This window comes from Colias eurytheme, chromosome 21 (genome assembly GCF_061535395.1).
Source record: "Colias eurytheme isolate Ceu_HAF_F1 chromosome 21, ilColEury1 Martin Lab GWU primary, whole genome shotgun sequence".
NCBI lineage: Eukaryota > Metazoa > Arthropoda > Insecta > Lepidoptera > Pieridae > Colias > Colias eurytheme.
The window spans coordinates 2,025,972-2,045,599 of NC_143000.1; the positions used below are offsets into that span (position 1 = coordinate 2,025,972).

At 37.2% G+C, this 19,628-nt stretch overlaps 2 protein-coding genes across 2 annotated transcripts in view; one reads left to right on the forward strand and one right to left on the reverse strand.

Annotated features, from left to right (window-relative positions):
- Positions 1-4,596: 4,596 nt before the first annotated feature.
- The window catches only part of LOC149898936 (uncharacterized), a 35,626-nt gene continuing 20,594 nt past the window's right edge, over positions 4,597-19,628 (reverse strand). Inside the window, exon 3 of the mRNA XM_090114228.1 lies at positions 4,597-7,832. Within this exon, the coding sequence (XP_089970354.1) occupies positions 4,946-7,832 (2,887 nt within the window). The 3' untranslated portion in view covers positions 4,597-4,945. The remainder of the gene's footprint in view (positions 7,833-19,628) is intronic.
- LOC149898937 (uncharacterized) lies at positions 13,734-14,638 on the forward strand. The gene has a single exon (XM_090114164.1). The coding sequence runs from the start codon at positions 13,808-13,810 to the stop codon at positions 14,531-14,533; it is 726 nt and encodes a 241-aa protein (XP_089970290.1). The 5' UTR covers positions 13,734-13,807; the 3' UTR covers positions 14,534-14,638.

The window sequence follows — 19,628 nt, forward strand, 5'->3', positions numbered from 1 at the left end:
GTCAATTGTTGTTAAAATTATTTATTGTATGAAGTAAATGCCTGCTAGCGTAAGTGAAGTCCCATGTCCCCTAGTGGGGTAAGGGGCAGATGCATTATACATCTGTTTCACTGATCGATTTTCTTTAGGGACAAGTAGGTGATCGGCCTTCTGTGTCCTACCAGACCAAGACATTTTTTTTTTCTTCGTCTCCACCGGGAATCGAACCCAGGACCCCTCGGTGTTACGCTCACGCGTCAACCACTGTACGTGTGTAGCGTAGAATACTTAAAAATAATTTTGTCTAGTTTTCGAGTAATTTTTTACACGTAAAACAATTATTAAATCTTTGCAAAATTAATAATCTTGAGTAGGTGTTTTTTTTTAATTGATTTTATTAATCTGAATATTGTAGTCTTTTTACATGGAAAATCTTGTCATATTGATAAGCCGATTTCTGTACCATAGAAAAAGATAGAAAGACACGATTCTTGAAAATTAATCGACTTTTACATCTTTTCAGGAACAAATAAGATGGATAAACGATGGATACATTATTTTTAAACACTACCTTAAATAAGTTACTTTTAAGTGAAATTCACCACTCAGCAAAGCAAATACACCGGTATTTCGTCGAAAAATAAACCTTTGAAGGTTCTATCGCAGGTTCGATTCCACCACAGCAAAGGATTCAAAGATCTATAGATCATCTGAAGAATATCACTAGTGATCATTAAAAAAAATTTACTAACACGGAATAGATAAATCATTACATAAATTAGTCATAGAATACCTAATTATTTATCAGTGTTTTGTCTCTTTCGCTCATATTATGTATGTGGCGTAAGAGTGAATGCGACAAAACATAGAAATAAACTGTAAACTATAAATGTAAAGAGTTATGCCTCTTAAAGCTATTCATTCTAATAGACAAAACCAAAGACAAGGAAAAAAATACTGAGTTTTAACGCGGTAGAAAGAGATAGAATGATTCCGTAGCTAAAAAGAGCTCTTGTGAAAAGATATTTAAAAATAATTGTTATTAATTTTATAATAATTATATATAATGTTTCTCAATCAGATTAATTATTAATCTGATTGAGAAACATTATGGGTTATGAATGTTTGTAGCTGTGGAATATTTTGTCTCTTTTCCTCTTATAGGTGTGAACACTCAGTTCTATTGTCTATGTTTATTGTTTATACATTGATATAGTATTAAAAAATTGAACCTTATTCGTCTCTGATACAGTCCTATTTGGAATAGTAAATTTTATATTACATACTATATTATGAAAGAAAGTGTCACAAAAATATAAATTAATAAAACTTGAGCAGCACATCATTTGCTATGGTTATAAAATATATTATATGATATTTTGATGTTGTTTGTATGTTTTTTTGTAACTAACGGATTATCTCATAAATAACATTTTTTTACAATGTGATATTTATGTAAAAGAAGCGTACATAATATTATATTGTATCTGGTCAATATTTTTTGTGAAAAAAACATTCTATTGTCTTATTCATATATTTTTTGAAAAATAAAAAGTTTTCGATCTACTAAAAATACCTTCATACTATATCAATGATAACAAAACTTATTGTGTATTCAGTGTGTAATATTAAATGTAATACCTCTTTTGTATGTGAATATATTTTGAAAAATACGTTTTTCGAACGATACCAGTTTGGAAGATTTTTATTATAAAATATAGAAAAAAAATGTATTTCTGATCTAATTGATATTGTTTCAACCGGTTAGCCCAGTGACTATCTAAGTACCGACTGGAAAATATAGATATTTATCTCGTGAATATGTTTTTTTTTTCATTTATAGACAAACTGATTAAATTTAAAATTTATTTTCATGTAAGTATCGTTCGAATGTTATATAGTATTTTTATATAATATACTCTATATTATAATATGTATATTTCTGTCTCTGTGATCGCTCTGTAGCTAGGAACATTTTGAGGCATTTCTGTAAATTCCGAAACACCTAAAAATCATGCCATCTCTTTTCCACGAATGTATATCTGTGTTAGAGCGAGATGGCATCATTTTAAGGTGCACCTTAATTTAAGTGTAATTTTTATCATAAACTAGCGGTCCGCCCCGGCTTCGCCCGTGGTACATGTTTACGTTTTCTCTACATAAGAACCATCCTCGTACTTCAAGGAATATAATAAAAAAAGAATTATCGAAATCGGTTCAGCCGTTCTCGAGTTATGCGCTTACCAACACATTTTGCGATTCATTTTTATATATAAGATATAGTCTAATTTTAGTACTGTTTCTTTTACTCGCTAGGTTTTTATTTATTTTAAATTTCTTTTTATAGCACTTGCAGATGAATTTACAATATATATTTTTTCTTTTTTTTTGTATGTTATGTACCACTTATTGTCTAGTCTTTAGATATAATAATAATAAAGTAAATAAGAATTAACATATGAATGTTTTCTCAAAAATTATCCGCTTGAATGAGTTATTTTTAATTATAGTAAAGTACAATAAATTAAAATGTTGTAAATTTTTCGCAATGTTACATTTAACTTTTTCATCTGCAAGTTCTATTGTATTTTCTATGATTGCGGTTATTAATAATTCAATAATAATAATTTTCTAATCTGTGGGACCAGATACATTTTATTTTCCATTTGTACATATAATATAATTCTTATTAAATGAAAACCATTAAGTAAATAATGCATTCTTTTATTCATAATTTGGGGTTTTAGTGTTTAGGGGAAACTACATAATACTTTGATACCCATAGTTTTACAAAAAAAATCGCAATTATCTTTTTTTAACCCTAAATATTTATTTTGTCCTCGATTGACATAATCTGAATATATTTTATATTAAAATTATAATTTGATTTTGCCTTTTACTTTTTTACTTATCTTCCAAAATTAGAGTATAATTTGTCTTTTTACATAAAATTCAAGCACTTCCATAAACTATAAAAATATTTTATTAAAATTATTGAAAAAGCTTCATACTTTTTTCCTTACTATTTACTAGTTGCTAAAAATATACATAAGTATAATTTAACATTGCAATGTACAACCCGCGCCAATAAAGGATTAAATTATAGACTCGTGTCATTCTTTTCGCACACTAGACACACATGCTATCTCGCTCGCACCATCATGTAAATTTAATTTATTTCTATATTGGCGCGGATTATAAATAATTAAACTATTTTCAGAATAACCTATCCTATTTATATACGTGTTTTATAGTTTAAGATTTGTAGGTATTGTGTCTATTCCGATGAATCAATGTTTTACGAATAACGAGATACTATATTTAAATAAATATTGAATTATGTGAATTTAGATTTTCAATGTGTTTCCTAATAAAATAATCCCATATTTTTAATAAAACTCGGTAGAAAGAATACCACCGTACATCTAACTGTATATTTTGTTAATGTTTTTTACCTCTTCAGTTGAGAATAATTTTTAAAGAATTGCATTTTAACAAGTTTTTTATTGAATGCACAGTTATGTCGTTTTATGATTATGTTCATTTTAATAATAATTTATTTATTCACTAAACGTTATGTTAATTAGTAGTTATTTCGCTAGCTATTTTTTGGATCTTTTTGATGATAATTTTATCAAATTTTTTGTTCAACAGCTACATCTTGATATTATAAAGTCTTAAATATTTGAGAAATTTTATTGAAACTTATAGAAACGGAATATTAGTCAAATATTAATGTATAAAACTAATTGTATGTACCCAGTGTATATTATTATAGTAAATTGAAATATAGCGTATAATCCTTTTGAAATAGGGATATAGAAAATTTTGGATATAAAACCTTGCTAGAACGAAACTCCGAATTGTATAATGTGTTTTATACTATATACATAGTTAGGGCACGTAGAGTAAGTAGTGGTGAGGCGTTCGATCAATTTTATTTTATTAAATAGAGATTTAGCAAAGCAAGCTGAGATTTACTTTCAATTATATTTTACACAATATTCAATGAATTATGCTAAAAGTAACAACTGTTTACTCGAACTGCAAATTGAACAAACGCTTTACCACGTTTTTGTTTTTAGCTTATAATTTTATAAAATATAGTGCGAATGTCAGAAGTTTTGATACAGAAATGTTGTAGCCTAAGCTATTTATATGGATTGGTATTTCGCCAACAAGTTGCTTGTTATCCCAAAAAATAGTTTGTAATAGTGTTCCTACGAATGTCTACTTATTATCATAAAATTATGTGAATGCTTGTGTTGTAATTGTTGTCTATGTCTACGCATCTCACAAAATAAATTGTCTAAGTTATTGCTAGACTCCACTCGGTAGTCATACTCAATGTTTTGTAAAGAATTATTCACAAAATTTGTTAAGTGCTTTTTGCTTGTTTTGTTCAATGTGTAAAATTCGTCTGTTTCTATTGTAACTTTGTGGAATGCTCTCTGTTTGTGAATTTCTTGTGTCGCAAGGTTCATGTGAAGTCGTCTTGAAACTTTAATTACAATGATATATTTAAAACATGTAAAAGTTACCTTTTGCACATTTACCTTGCGACATAGCAATATGTTATTCTGGTTGTGTTGGTTTTTGAGAAAATAAATACACGAATTAAGTTATGAAAGTCTTTTATTTCTATTACACAGTCAGTATTCAGTATTCACATACCTAATCCTAAATTCAATTAATTACAAAATATCTACACTAGCGCGTTTTAAACGATAACGTAGTATGGAACGTAACAAAGCCACTTATGTGCACAAATATTGTTGTAATCTAGAAAACGTTCTAGATTTCCCTAAATTTAAATTCTTACACTGATTACTACGGATCGTAGTTTATTTACACGTTCACCGATCACACTGTCCACACTTACGCCGGTGGGTTATGCGCTCGTTAAGTCTCTCACGTACACACTGTCCGATTCATCTGAACTGACACTCTGGTCAGTGGCTAGGGGCTAGAGAATCGTGAGGTTGATTCGCCTATCGAAGATGGTGTTCATCTGTCGCGTCTTGACAGCTCGCTGCGCGTCGAACGGCGTGCGGAACGCGACCCGCGCGTCGCCCGTCGGCTGACCGCGCTCGTTGTACCGCCTTATCACGTCGTCTTGGGTCAACTCGAATTCCGTGAAGAACGTTAAGATGTCATCGACTGTAGCGCGGAAGGGCACGTTCTCCATGGAGACCACGCAGCCCGGAGTTCCGAAGTCTTCGAGCGCCGGGTCCTGCTCCTCTTGCTCGTTCATCGGCATCGGCGGGCGCGGGTCGCCGTTGGTAAAGCCCCCTCGACCTCGCCCGAAGCCACGGCCCCGGCCTCTATCGAACCCTCTGCCGCGATCCATCCAACCGCCGCGACCTCTGAACCCGCCCCTGCTCATGTCGAACCCGCCGCGTCCCTGATCGAAACCGCCGCGGCTCTTGTCGAACCCGCCACGGCCTTGGTCGAAACCGCCTCTGAACCCTCCGCGGTCGAAGCCTCCTCTATCGAAGCCCCCGCGGCCTCTGAACGGTTGGCCGGGACCGGCGAAGCGCGGCACTTCGAAGAACGGTGGAGCGCTGCCGAGTAGACTAGGTCCAGGAGGAGGATTTTTGCCCTCTTTCGGTCCCTCTAGGGCTTCTTCAACGACACCGCGAGTTACCAAATCGACTGTGATTCTACAGCCGTCTAACATTTGACCGTGCTTCGTGACGGCTTGCCTCGCTTCTTGCGTCGATCTGAATTCACAAAAACAATCACCGGAAGGCATGCCGCTTCCGTCCAACATTAGATGTATTCTAGCCGGCACCGCACCCGTATCTGATAGGAAATTTACGATAGTTCGGTCTGTCGCTTCTCTCGGCAGACCTTTCATAAGAACCGAGTCGAGCGGCTCTTCTTCCATATTGACGGTGACGGCCCGTTGGTTGTTGATAGTGGGCGGTTTGGTTTGGAATTGAACGTTAGGTTGATTCGGGAACGGTGGCCGGTTGTTCCAGTTAGCTGCCGCAGTTCTGGGGTCTCCTATCCCGGGGGCAGGATATTGTACCCTGTATTGCGGCGCCGCGCCTGGGAACGGTTGTCCCATATTTTGTGGGAAAGAAGGATTTGGGAAGAAACCCTGGGGCTGCTGGTGCACTGGTATCATGGGCGCGACGGGCGCTGCAGAGCCGTTGTCCAGCTGCGGCCGGCGCTGGCGCGGGTCTCGCGGAATCGACATATTATTTTCTTGATTATTCTGCATTGTATCTAATTGGGGACCGTCAGCCTTCTCCGCTTTCGGTTTTATATTTTCAAATTCTTCTTGTGTCAATGGAGTGAGAGACACTTGACGTCTTCCAAATGTATAACTCTCTTTTCGTTCGAAAGCCACTTTGGCATCTTCTGGCTTTACGAATTGAACGTAAGCAGTTTTTGTCCGAGTCGTTCTACAATCGTCTAATATTATGGACAGTAATGAGAAATCACTGAACACTTTAATAATTTCGTGTTCTTTAACAAAATTGGGCAATTCGGACAATTTTAGTATGCTGAAACTTTGCAAAGTATTGTTTTTCTCTGCTTCTAACTTTGCATGGTCTTCATCCGTGTCGTTCTCAGCCCTGAAGGGTAAAAAGGAATCGACTGCCGCATCATATACACTGTCATCTAAGCTCTCTACTACAACCTTAGCTCCCTTTAGCTCGTTGTTCTTACGTTGCAATGCTAACTGTTTGGATTGGGAATCACAAAACCGTACATAAATAGTTCCGGTGCGGCGACCCATGTTATCGTTGATCATTTTGATACCATGTTTGTCGATCATGTATGGGAAGAAGCGGCGCACGTCACCGTAGCTCGTATGATTTTGAGCATTTTTTATGACAACGCAACAATCTTTGTTCTGATCAATAGGATCAAATCTGCTCTTACGGAAGCTTCCTCCTCCCCGCGCCACGGTAGCACCACCGCGAGCGCTTACGAATTTATTCCCATTCTGCGGTTCACCTTGAAATGCATTAGGATTTCTTTTCTTCCCTAATTCTTGCAGTTTACTTAATGCTTCGGCCATCGTCGGGTCGTTGAATCTAGTGGCCACGTTGACACTGGCGAGAGGCCCGTTAGGGAGGGTCGGGTTAGGCAGGGCAGCGAGTTGAGCTTGGATACTCTTAGCCATGGCAGTGTAATGTGAAGGCGAGCGGCTTGCATCGCTCATACCGTCCATGGTTCTATCTTGAGAGTTCTGTGGTGGAGATTTCTTATCGAGATTACGTCTATCGCGGGATCGACGAGGTGATCGATCGCGGGACCGGCTGCGATCTTTCCTATCTCTCTTGCGATCGCGGCGATCTCTACTTCTACTGCGATCACGGCGCCTCCTATCCCTGGAGCGGGAACGATCTCTGCGATCTCTCTTTCTTTCTTTCCTGTCTCTATCCCGTGATCTCGACCGAGAGCGAGATCTAGTTCGCCGCCTATCATCTTTGCGTTTTTTATCCGATTTGTCTGATTCCTTCTCCTTGTCTTCATCAGGCGATTGGCTACGGGTAGGGCTGAAGAGTGGAATAGGTGGTTCGATTACAGCGGGCTGGGGTATTTCTTGTGGATTGCCGATACCGGGGATGCCAAAGCCTGACATGGAGTTAGAGCCGAGTGCTGCAGAGAACGGGGTGATAGCAGGAGGGGTGGGTGCCGCTGGTTGAACGGGCGCGGCTGTCACAGGGGTGGGCACCGGTGAAGGAGCAGCCAGGCTCATGAGGGGCACGCTTTGGCGCGCCGCTTCTATGACCTTATGCATCTCTGAGCGGGAACTCAGCAGCAGCTTCACTTGAATCTCTTTGATTTTACCGCCATCTAGCATCATCGCTTGCCGTGCGTCTTCATCCGTACTGTAACAAAATAAAATGAATCATTATTGTGTATTCTCAATTATTAATAAATGGTTTGTCTGCATTTATATTTTTATTGCGTACGTAGTCTAATAACTATTAATGTATGTAATACAAAACACTATCTATTAGTATTTAGGACTTCTGTAGTTTCAGAGTGTAGTAATCATTATAAGGTACTAGCTTTACCTGTATTAATATATAGCATTCAGATAGCATATATACTAAAAGTAAGTAAATTTATAGCTTATATCATATTCTGGGACATAAGCAACATCTTTCATCACTGCCTAGTGTTATAAATATCGGTTCAATAGTTTACCCGTGAAAGAGGAACAAATATACACACATCCAACCATTCTCACAAATTTACCCATAATAATAGTAGTTAGGTAGATTAAGATTTATAAATCACTAGCGGCCCGCTCCGGCTTCGCCCGTGGTACATATGAAAAATAGATGTTGGCCGATTCTCAGACTTACCCGATATGCTCAGAAAATTTCATGAGAATCGGTCCACCCGTTTCGGAGGAGTATGCAGACTAACATTGTGACATTATATTATATAATATAAGATTTAAATTGGATTTTTGAAAAAAAATTGTCAACAAATTTCTCGTGTAACTACTTACTCAGACCGTATTTATTCTTTTATGTAAACTAAGCCCTTCCATATTATGGTCTGATTCTTACTATGATCTAATACTTCAAATATTTATTCATTATAAGTGTAAGCAAACATCAAGATTAAATTTTAGTGAAAAGAATACCTAAACGAACACATAACTAGGTGCATCATCACTACATAGTTTATACAAAGTCGCTTTCTCTGTCCCTATGTATGCTTTAATCTTTAAAACTACGCAACGGATTTTGATGCAGTTTTCTTTAATAAATAGAGTGATTAATGAGGAAGGTTTTAGTATATGATTTTTTAGGTTTTAGACAAAGCGGGATACGCCGCGGGTGGAACGCTAGTAAATTAAATACATGTTGATTATTAATAAGTATGTGATTATTACCTACAGGTAGGTAGGTGTACCTATTTGAGAAACTCATATTTTTTGGTATATTTCATGAACAATAGATAGTAATTAATCAATAATTATATTCAAACTCAAAACTCAAACATTTATTTATTCAATTAGACTTCTCCTAGAAGCACTTTTGAAACGTCATTACATATTTTTAACATTTACCACCGATTCGGAAGCAGTAATCATTTTAAACATGTAAACAGACTGAAATTTGTAGCAGGAGCTGGGAACTCTCGACACTCGAAAAATACCGCGAATACAGGAAAGCATATAGGAAGCCAATATTATTAGTTAACAAATATGTACTATTCTATACACTACTATCATTAAAAGGATTCGAAAGCAATGAGCATTTATGTTTTTAAAAAGGGCAATGGCTCGCCCCCACTTGAAACAGAATAAAATATATGTCACAAATATGTAGTTATAACCATTGCGGCATTGCACTTAGATATTCTGCATTTTGAGTTAGGTAATTTAAAAATCGTTTAGCTGGTGTTCACATCTTACTTCTACAATATGTATTTATGTAGGTAGGTACATATTATAAACTTAATATTTCTCCTATATGTGTGTTTGTCACTGAACAATCGGTTGGACCAATTTTAATGAGATTTGTGTAACTAACAATTGTTTGGAATTACAATTTGAACCTAGAATTGCTAAATAGTGTAGTGTAGTAGGTACCTATAATAGGTAAGTGTTATAACATTTGCTTGCAAACCATTAAAAAATCTTTAAATACCTAACTATTCACGCAACATCCATATGTTGAGATGGAGAAAATATCAAAATAATTATTAAAAAATTGTAGGTATCAACCTAATTATTATAAACAATTTATAAAATACTAGTTAGGTATTATACAGTTTCATCCACGGACAAGCATTTCCGTAGGTATTATATTATTCTGGTACATAGTACATACGCTACTTAGGTACATCACTGACGACTGACGAGTACCTACCTATCATCAAAATACGTTCATCAAAGACATATTCAAACATTCAAGTTAATATTACTCGCTTGTAAGATCAGCTCATCTATATAATATGTATATGTTACGGCTAAAGGTAGGTGAGAACATAAACTTAAGATTAGCCGGCTAAACTTAGGTTTATTTTCGACGAGGTGTTAACCCTTAATAGGGCAAAGGCCAATTGGTTACCACCTCAGTTTATTGACCATAAACCAAGGAACGTTTTATGCATGATTTCATAAATTCATCTTTTGGAAGGTGTAAATAGCGTATAAACTTTTATTAGACCTGGCAATAACGTAACTGAAAAAGTTTACAAACTACCAACAATTAAAAAAAAAGTATCGAAAAAATTTGAAAATTGGAGGCATGTGGTTGCGTTAGTTATAATTTTGTTCTACTAAGATTCCGGTAAATGGTTTTGTGATATTTGGTAGCATTATTGAATATGTTTAGCTGCATGACTGTTATAGTAATTTTTGAAATGAAGTTTGTACTATTCAGAAAATCATTGTAAACTCGGTGGTAAAACTTATACCATTGCCTGGTTACACCGACATACTATAGTATTTGGTGGTTATATAGTTACCATTACCCTTCTCGCAATTGCTATTTCAGAAAATGTCGAATACTAACATCAAGAAAAAGAAGCTTTCGGACACTGCAATCGAGATAATTTTAGAAGGAAATCTCTCCGATATTGAAAGCAGTGACGAAAGTATCTCGGAAGAACCACTTTGGGGCACTAACAAAATTGGTCAGATAAGATTCCAAGGCATAGCATACCAAAGTGCTAACTGTAAATATGCGTTTGGCTCGGAGTCTAATAGATGGATTCACATGCAAAAAAAGAACAACAAGTATTATTTTCAAGAATAAACAAGGTGGGAATTTCGGAGTACCCGCTGAAATCAGACGCTCTTCTGTACCACACTACCCAGAAAACCAGGAAAAATTTACTAGATGTCGATTATGTAGCACGAAAAGCATTCAAAAACGATCGAGAATTATTTGTAACATCTGCAAAGTAGCTTTATGTGCTACACCATGCTTCAAAAGCTTTCATATTGCTCCAGAAGAAAGAGAAGCTAGGGACTGTAGCAGCTCTAGTTCTTGTACCTTGACGGGCTAAGGTCAAATAATTACCACCCAATTTTCGCGTACTTATGATTATATATTCTTAGATTTTCTTGAATACGATTAAAATAGGTCCTAATATACGAATAAATAATAACACAAAAACTGTTTTTTTAATATTTTTTACCTCCGCCCTATTAAGGGTTAATGTTAGTTTGTTCTATCTTTAGCCGGCTAAACTTAAGTGTAACCGCAGGCCCGTGGCTAAAAATGTCGGGGTGGGTAGATTTGGTTACTATAATACATGTAAGGAACAGGGCGAGTGTTTTCTGGCACTTCGCCGGCTGCTGCCGCAGCACGCTCGCTGCGCTCGCTCGGCTCGTGCGGGTCTTAAGAGTTCTAACCTAACCTAACCTAGCCACCAGCTTTCTGCCCTGAGTCGGGGTGGGTAGATTTGGTTACTATAATACATGTAAGGAACAGGGCGAGTGTTTTCTGGCACTGTGCGGGCCCCTCAAGCCCTCCACCGGCCCGGCGCTAACCAAATCTACCCACCCCGACATTTTTAGCCACGGGCCTGCGGTTACACTTAAGTTTAGCCGGCTAAAGATAGAACAAACTAACATTAACACCTCGTCGAAAATAAACCTAAGTTTAGCCGGCTAATCTTAATGCCTCCTCTACACTACTCGCGAAGTTCCTCGGCGAAGTACTCGGCCGAAGTCCGCGGTGCTACACTACACACTCGTCCAACTTCGCGAGAGCGCATACATTTATATTCAGAACGAACTTCAGGTAACTTCGTGCCCTTTGACTCGGGCGCAAAAACCGACAACAAACGGAAGTCGGCCGAGGCGAGGTAAAGTTGGACGAAGTAAGCCGAAGTGCCTCTCTAGATTATTCTATTCGTCTAACCTCGTTCAACTTCGCGAGTAGTGTAGAGGGGGTGTAAGTTTATGTTCTCACCTACCTTTAGCCGTGACATATACACTAGCGGCCCGCCCCGGCTTCGCCCGTGGTACATATGAAAAATAGATGTTGGCCGATTCTCAGACTTACCCGATATGCACAGAAAATTTCATGAGAATCGGTCCACCCGTTTCGGAGGAGTATGCAGACTAACATTGTGACACGAGAATTTTATATATAAGATATAAAAATGAAACCCGTTTCGAGTTGTCACGGCCGCGGCATCACGCGTGAACGGGTGGACCGATTTCGATACTTCTTTTTTTATTATATTCCTTAAAGTACGAGGATGGTTCTTATGTAGAGAAAACGTAAATATGTACCACGGGCGAAGCCGGGGCGGACCGCTAGTATTATATATTCCCACAGCTGGGACACGGGCCTCCTATGAGGGTTTATGCACGTTCCATTCACGACGCTGGCCAAGCGCAGGTTGGCGGATAGTTGTGTATTAAATCTATAGCAAATTTTAATTATCGATTAGATTTATTTGTGTGAAGGGAAATAACTAATCCTTATTTTATTTTGCTTTATTTATTAATCGGCTCACTTGAAGCATCAGGGTGCTTGACAATGTAGGTAAAAGTTAAGCCAAAATATAGAGCTTATCTGTTGAATAAAAGCTTAGCTAATTATGAAACAGCGCCATTAAATATACTTTACTGGAATGGATGTAAACTATTTTTAATTTAAGTAAATACTTCAAAAATCACCAAAATTGTCTACCTAAATATTTCCCGCCGTAAATTGACTAGTGTACAATTTTCTAAATCATTGTGAAAAAAATAAAAAACGTAGGTACAGAAATAGAGCAAGTCCTTCACAAACCAATATTGTTTTTTAATCGGTTTAGGATTGGAGGAGAAAACCGGGAAATACGAGAGCTCGACTATTTTATCTAGCTAGGGAGGGGGAGGGGGGGGGGAGCAGCTAAGGTGCATTTGTCCCTATCGCACAGTTTTCGGGGTGTTCGGAGAAGGGAGGGAGCTGAAATCAAATACCCAATTTTGAAAAGTAGCGCCGGTATCAATTCCTCTACATTGCATGTCGTTTCACCAGTCTGGACCCGGCATTAAGTACCTACCTAATTAAAATTCGAGATCCAATGTCCGCTACTTGTCGCTGAAATCAACACTGCTATGTATGTACCTAACTATGTATACCTAATAACAAGATATGTGTAACTATTTTCTACCGCGACTAGCTACAATATTGTTGAAGTTATCCATTTTTTTTTACTTGTATTTTTATGCAAAATTGCAAGCTCCATTTTTTGCTCGTAAAAATTGACGATCATTGTTTATTCAGTAACTAGGTAAGTATGTAGTTATATAATAAATTGTCCGATGTTCTTAATTAATTAACAGCATTCTTAATTAATAGTATTCATATATTATGTAATTCTAAATTTCTTAACGTATTTGCCTATCATTTTCCATTTTATTGAAGTGAAACTTCTTTATCGGGGTTGGACAAAAAATTAATGTGTAACATTTTTGCGTTACGCCGTACGCGTGACATTTTTGCGTTACGCCGTACGCGTGACATTTTTAAGGTCATAAAGAAGTTTCACTTCTTACGTGTGTACTCTAGTACACGCATACATTTTTCTTATTTAATTGGGATTAATTTTAATGTGTTTCAAATTTGCTTTGATTCACGATATCCTTATAATATATTTAAGTGTAGGTACTTTACGTTTTTTTTGGAGGGTAGTTTTTTTTGGAGGGTAGTTGTGAACCTAGCAACATCAAATTTTAACTGCTCTACTAAAAATTCAATTTTTAAATATTTTCACTTGATTTCTCAGTGTAAACTTATGATTGTGTAAAAGCTATACCTACCAGCATCATTCTCCTTTATTCTTCACTCTAATCAACAACTTACAAGTTTTATTTCAAACTACTATTATCATGGAGTCACTTAAGCACACTTTGTCAGAGATGACTGTTAATTTCAACACTAAAATGGCAGAATTTGAAAGGAAGCTACTCAACAATGAAACAACTTCGGGTGAGAACACAACTGATTTTAATTTGTTTCGCACATTTGTAACTTCCTCACTCAAAACGCTACATGCACAAGTGGAGTTATTGCTGAAAATCTCGGACCAGCAGGAGACTCGCTCTCGACGCAAGATGCTCCTCTTTCATGGTATTGCCGAAGAGAAGAAGGAGAACACCGCTGATCTTGTGGCTAAAGTTATTGTCGAGCGCCTTGAACTGCCAGATGTTAATGCTGAGTCATTTAGTCGTTGTCATCGCTTGGGCCATTACTCGGCTGATAGAAACAGGCCAATTATTGTAAAATTTGACCGTGTGCCAGTTCGAGATCGGGTATGGTTCTCCAAAACTTGCCTTAAAAATTCGGGAATTACTATTTCCGAATTTCTCACAAAAGCTCGGCACGATACGTTTATGTTGGCTCGTAAGAAATTTGGGATTTCTAACTGTTGGACCCAGGATGGAAACATTATTGTGAGAACCGCCGATGGTGTAAGACACCGGGTCACAAGTTCTGATGAACTCGACGTTATCGTCAGCGATCCAGTAGCTGAGGCTCCAAACGCTGCATCCGTTGCTGCTCCAGTGCCTAAGGGTTCAGGTAACACCCGGCCCAAAAGAATCGGACGAAAGTGAGCCCTTATAACCTTTCATTAAATGAGTATTCATAATATTTATCTTTGTTGTAATCTTCTTGTTGTAATTGTATCTATTTTCTGTGTCACTTTTTTTTTATCTGTGCCCTCGGCAAGTTAAATTACCCCCGTAGTCAATTAATTAATTTCTACACTTCACACGTTTTTTATATGTCACTCTTGTTATGACTTATTATTGTTTTGACTTGTCGTAAATGTCTAATGTCAAATGTCAGTGAATCAATGTCAACCGTAATGTCAATTTTGTTTGTAATGTTCAGTACGTTCCGTTTCATGTTTTTGTTTAATTTGTGTTTACTTGTTTGTTGAAAACTTTTTTTTTTTTTCTATGTAGCTGGCGGGTATAGGAAAAGTATATATTTTTTTTATATATTTGATATTATTTATTTATATATAAATACAAATTTCTTTTATATATTAATATTATAAATTATTTATTTCCAACATTTCGTCTTTGAATGATAGTGATTGTGATTCCTTCGTAAGCGCTCTTAGTTGTGATGTTAGTTTTCAGAGTATTGACATACCACCACTTGATAAATGTTTGACTTCTACATTTTCCGATGTTTCAAACAATTTTAATGTTATCCATATCAACGCTCAGAGTATTCCGGCACATTTCACCGATATGCTTGCATCATTTAGTTGTAACTCCCTTCACGCTATCCTTATTTCCGAAACCTGGCTCAAACCTTGCCTTTCCTCTACCTCTTACTCCTTACCTGGCTTCAATTTAGTTCGTAACGACCGTACCAATCGGGTGGGTGGTGGAGTTGCTATATATTTACGTTCCGACCTGGCTTTCTCCATTATTAGCACATCTCCACAACCGCCACCAATTGACGAGGCCGAACACTTGCTAATTGAAGTCATGATTTCCCGTACTAAACTTCTTTTAGGAGTTTTCTATATTCCTTCCCTTCTCTTTAACTATTTTCCAGCGTTTGAAAAAACGCTAGAGAATGTACGTCCTCTTTATGATCATGTCATTTTTATGGGGGACTTCAATACTTGCCTCCTTAGAAATGACATCCGCAGTGACAAGCTTAAAAATATTGTATCCTCCTGTGACCTCAATATCCTTCCTCTTAATCCCACTCATTTTGCTCCTGGCTGCTGTCCTTCTCTCCTTGATTTAATTATTGTTTCCTCTCCTGATCTTGTCTCCAAGCACGGTCAGTGCACTGCTGATGCTTTCTCTTTCCATGACCTTGTCTTCCTTTCTTACCGTGTTCGTCCTCCGAAAAGAAAGCACAAAGTATTGTTACAGCGCAGTTTTCGAGGAATGGATGTTGAGCGTCTGTGTGATGATGCTCAAAAAATTGACTGGTCACCTGTCACATCTGTCAACTGCATAGACTCCAAGGTGTCCGCTTTTAATTTACTGTTAACACAATTGTACGACAACCATGCACCAATTAAAGCAGTTAAAATTAAGCATTGTCCTGCTCCATGGCTAACAGATGAACTTAGATCCGTTGTTCACAAAAAAAATCTGGCGAAAGCCAAATTTAAACTGAATAACTCGGACTCCAATCGAGAAAAATATAAAGCTATTCGTAATCGCTGTAATACGATGTGTAGAGATGCACAACGACGCCACATTCACAAATCCGTTGAGAGCGGCAACACTTCAGTTACTTGGAAATTCTTAAAAACGCTTGGAGTTGGTAAATCGCAGAATAACTCACTTCCTGTAAATTTAAATTTAGATCACCTTAACAAACATTTCTCATCGTCAATGTCTACTTTGGACTGTAAAACTAAAACCGATACCATTGAACTTCTTTCCACCATGCAAACTCCTGATTCTCCTCCGTTCGTTCTTGTACCTTTCACTGCCAGTGACGTTAAGAAGAATACTTTGGCCATCGCCTCGAATGCCCTCGGCTGTGATGGTATTGGCCGTGCTATGATTCTACCCATTCTTGATATTATCCTTCCCATACTTACTCACATCCTTAATTTCTCCCTATCTTCGAGTTCTTTTCCTCAGACCTGGAAAGATGCGTTCATCATTCCACTCCCTAAAAAAAATAATCCATCTTATTTCTCCGATTTTCGTCCTATTTCCGTTCTCCCATTCCTATCTAAAGTTCTAGAAAGGTTAGTTCATCAACAGCTGTGCTCCTTTCTGAACTATAATTCCCTCTTAGATCCTTTTCAATCAGGGTTTCGGACGGGTCATAGCACGGTTACTGCTCTTGTCAAAGTTACAGAGGATATTCGTATGGCAATGGACAATAAGCAGCTAACTATCCTTGCTCTCCTCGATTTCTCTAATGCCTTCAACACCGTTGACTTTGATATCCTGTTGGCTCTGCTTAGTTCTCTTAACGTATCTCCTGCGGTGGTTGGTTGGTTTCGTAGTTACTTGCAGGGTCGTCGGCAGCGCGTTAGAGTAGATGAATCTTATTCCTCTTGGTCTGATGTTTCTGCTGGCGTCCCTCAAGGCGGCGTGTTGTCACCCCTCCTTTTTAGTATTTTTATCAACTCTATTTCTTCTAAATTATCTTCTCTCTACCATCTGTATGCAGACGATCTACAAATTTATACCCATTCGTCAATGGAAAATCTTGAAGAAGCGATTACTCGCATCAACACTGATCTTCAATCCATTGTCGACTGGACTCACGCCTATGGTCTCAAATTAAACCCTGAAAAGACCCAAGTTATAATTTTAGGCAGTTCTCATTTCCTTTCAAAGATTTGTTTTTCGGATTTGGCTCATATTTCAATCGATGGAGTCCCAGTTCCTTATAGTACTTCTGTTAAAAATCTCGGTATTTATATCGATCAAAGCTTGTCTTGGACTGAACACATTAAACAAGTAAGTCGTAAGATTTTTGGAGTTACCTCCTCTTTACGTCGACTGCGCAACTTTTTACCTGTTCCTACGAAGATTGTGCTGGCGCAGTCTCTGTTGCTTTCTATCCTTGATTATGGTGATGCATGCTTTCCAGACCTTAATGAGGAGCTACTTAATAAATTAGAACGACTTCAAAATTTTGCAATCAGATTCATCTTTGGCTTGCGCAAATATGACCATATCTCCGAATATCGCTCGAAACTCAATTGGCTGCCCATCCGACTTCGCCGGAATGCTCACATCCTTTCCCTTCTTTACAATATCCTTTTTGATCCTAGATCCCCATCCTACCTTAAAAACAGATTCGTGTTCTTGGGTTCTTCCCATGAACTCGATCTACGCTCCTTGGACAACCTTACGCTTCGCATGCCCGCTCACAAAACCCGTTTTTACGATGCTTCCTTTACCGTGCAAGCTGTAAGGTTGTGGAACTCGCTCCCATTAAACATCAGGAAAGCTCAATCTATAAGCTCTTTTAAATATCAAGTCAAACAGCATTATCTTCACAACGTTTAAGTAAATGTTTCATTCTTTCTTATCTATCTTACTTAGTTACTCTTATCCTGTTCTTTTTCTTTATTCGCTATGTATATTTTAATATTTGTATTTATGTATCTATTTACTACTTTTATTTGCACCTTTTATTATGTTTCGCTATGCTCCTTCTACTTTCCAATTGTTTATTTTTATGCAAACTTTTCCTATATCCTAAGGTTGCCTGGAAGACATCGCTTCTTAGCGATAAGGCCGCCTATTTTGTACCGCTCTAAATTACTTTGTTTGTATTTTTTTGTTTGATTTTGTTTTGTTTGTGTGTGCAATAAAGTGTTTATTATTATTATTATTATTACTTTTTTTCCATAAATAAGCTCACCAGTCACCAGTGTAAATAAATTCCCGTGTTGAATATTATTTATCCCCTAAAATTTAACAATTTTTCAAATTTTCAATATAAAACTAAGAAATGTCACCATATTATCACTGTAAACCCCGTTGGTTACTAAATTAATATTATAGGTTTGGACTGGTTTGAGTCTGCGAATTGAACGGCTGCGCTGGAGTCTCGCCGCGTCTTTCCATTCTATACAAGGCCAGCACGCAACGGTGTGAAACTAATCACGTATAGATTGGAAATAACTTTTTTACAAAGTTCTTCCAATCTATACAATAGCATTACGCAAATACTCGAGTATACTTTGTAGTGAAGTAAGAATAGCGATCCAAAACGTACAGCTGCAGTGCCAGTACGCATGGGGAGTGGGGATATGTGTTCCGAAATCCCGAAACACAATCTCTTCGCGGAACTGGTTTATTTATTTATTTTTGGTTTTGCAATAGCCATCAGGCAATTATCGAAATACATTTGGATTTCACCCTTTGACTTCAGTCAAGCAGCAGCAGTCAGCAGCAGTCTCGGGCGCCTCAGCTAGACGACTGACGAAAATTGTTTAATAAAAGGCCGAAATATTACATTTATTTGGGCTTTGAAAAAGTCATTATGCCAAGCCGGACGCGCCGCGGCCGAGTCGTGAGCCGCGCACCAAACGAACGATTTTCTTGTGAACTAGTTGCCAGTGATTAACTGATTATCGCTAATTTTTATATGTGAATATGAATTAGCGATAATCAGTTAACTACCTAGAAAATAGAGGACCACATAGGGTAGACCATATTTTATATTCCGAAAATATGAGGTCAACCATATAGGGTAGATCACAGATTCCAGAAACCGATGTGGATTTAGAAATTTCTTGCGGCGTCGAATGTGTAATGAAACGGAAAAGTTTTATAAAGAAAATTCTATATCTTTTCCTACTGTGGGGTAGATCGTATTTTTTATGTCGACATAGGTGCCCATAGAGAATCAAGTTCAAGCTTATTCCGTTCCCATACCTAACTATATATGTACTAACGACCCACCTGCTTTCCATTGCACCTTTAGCGTTGAATTTTTGGAGAGCACCTGTATTAATTTAATAAGAGACCACTGCGGTCTGCGTTTTTGTGCTTTTATTTTATGTATTATTGCTACCTAGAAGTACTTGTTTATAACAGTGTTAAATATGTTATAGGAAGACGAATTAAGAACTTACGTTTTTAATGAAAACTTTTAATAACTAGAATACAACAACAAGTGCAGTTAACGTCACTTGTTCTATGATAGAGCAAAATAATATGTTATCTATATAATATTTACCTAGTTATA

Bases quoted from the DNA above. Each gene is read 5' to 3' on its own strand.
- LOC149898937 (XM_090114164.1), top strand. From the start codon at position 13,808: ATGGAGTCACTTAAGCACACTTTGTCAGAGATGACTGTTAATTTCAAC.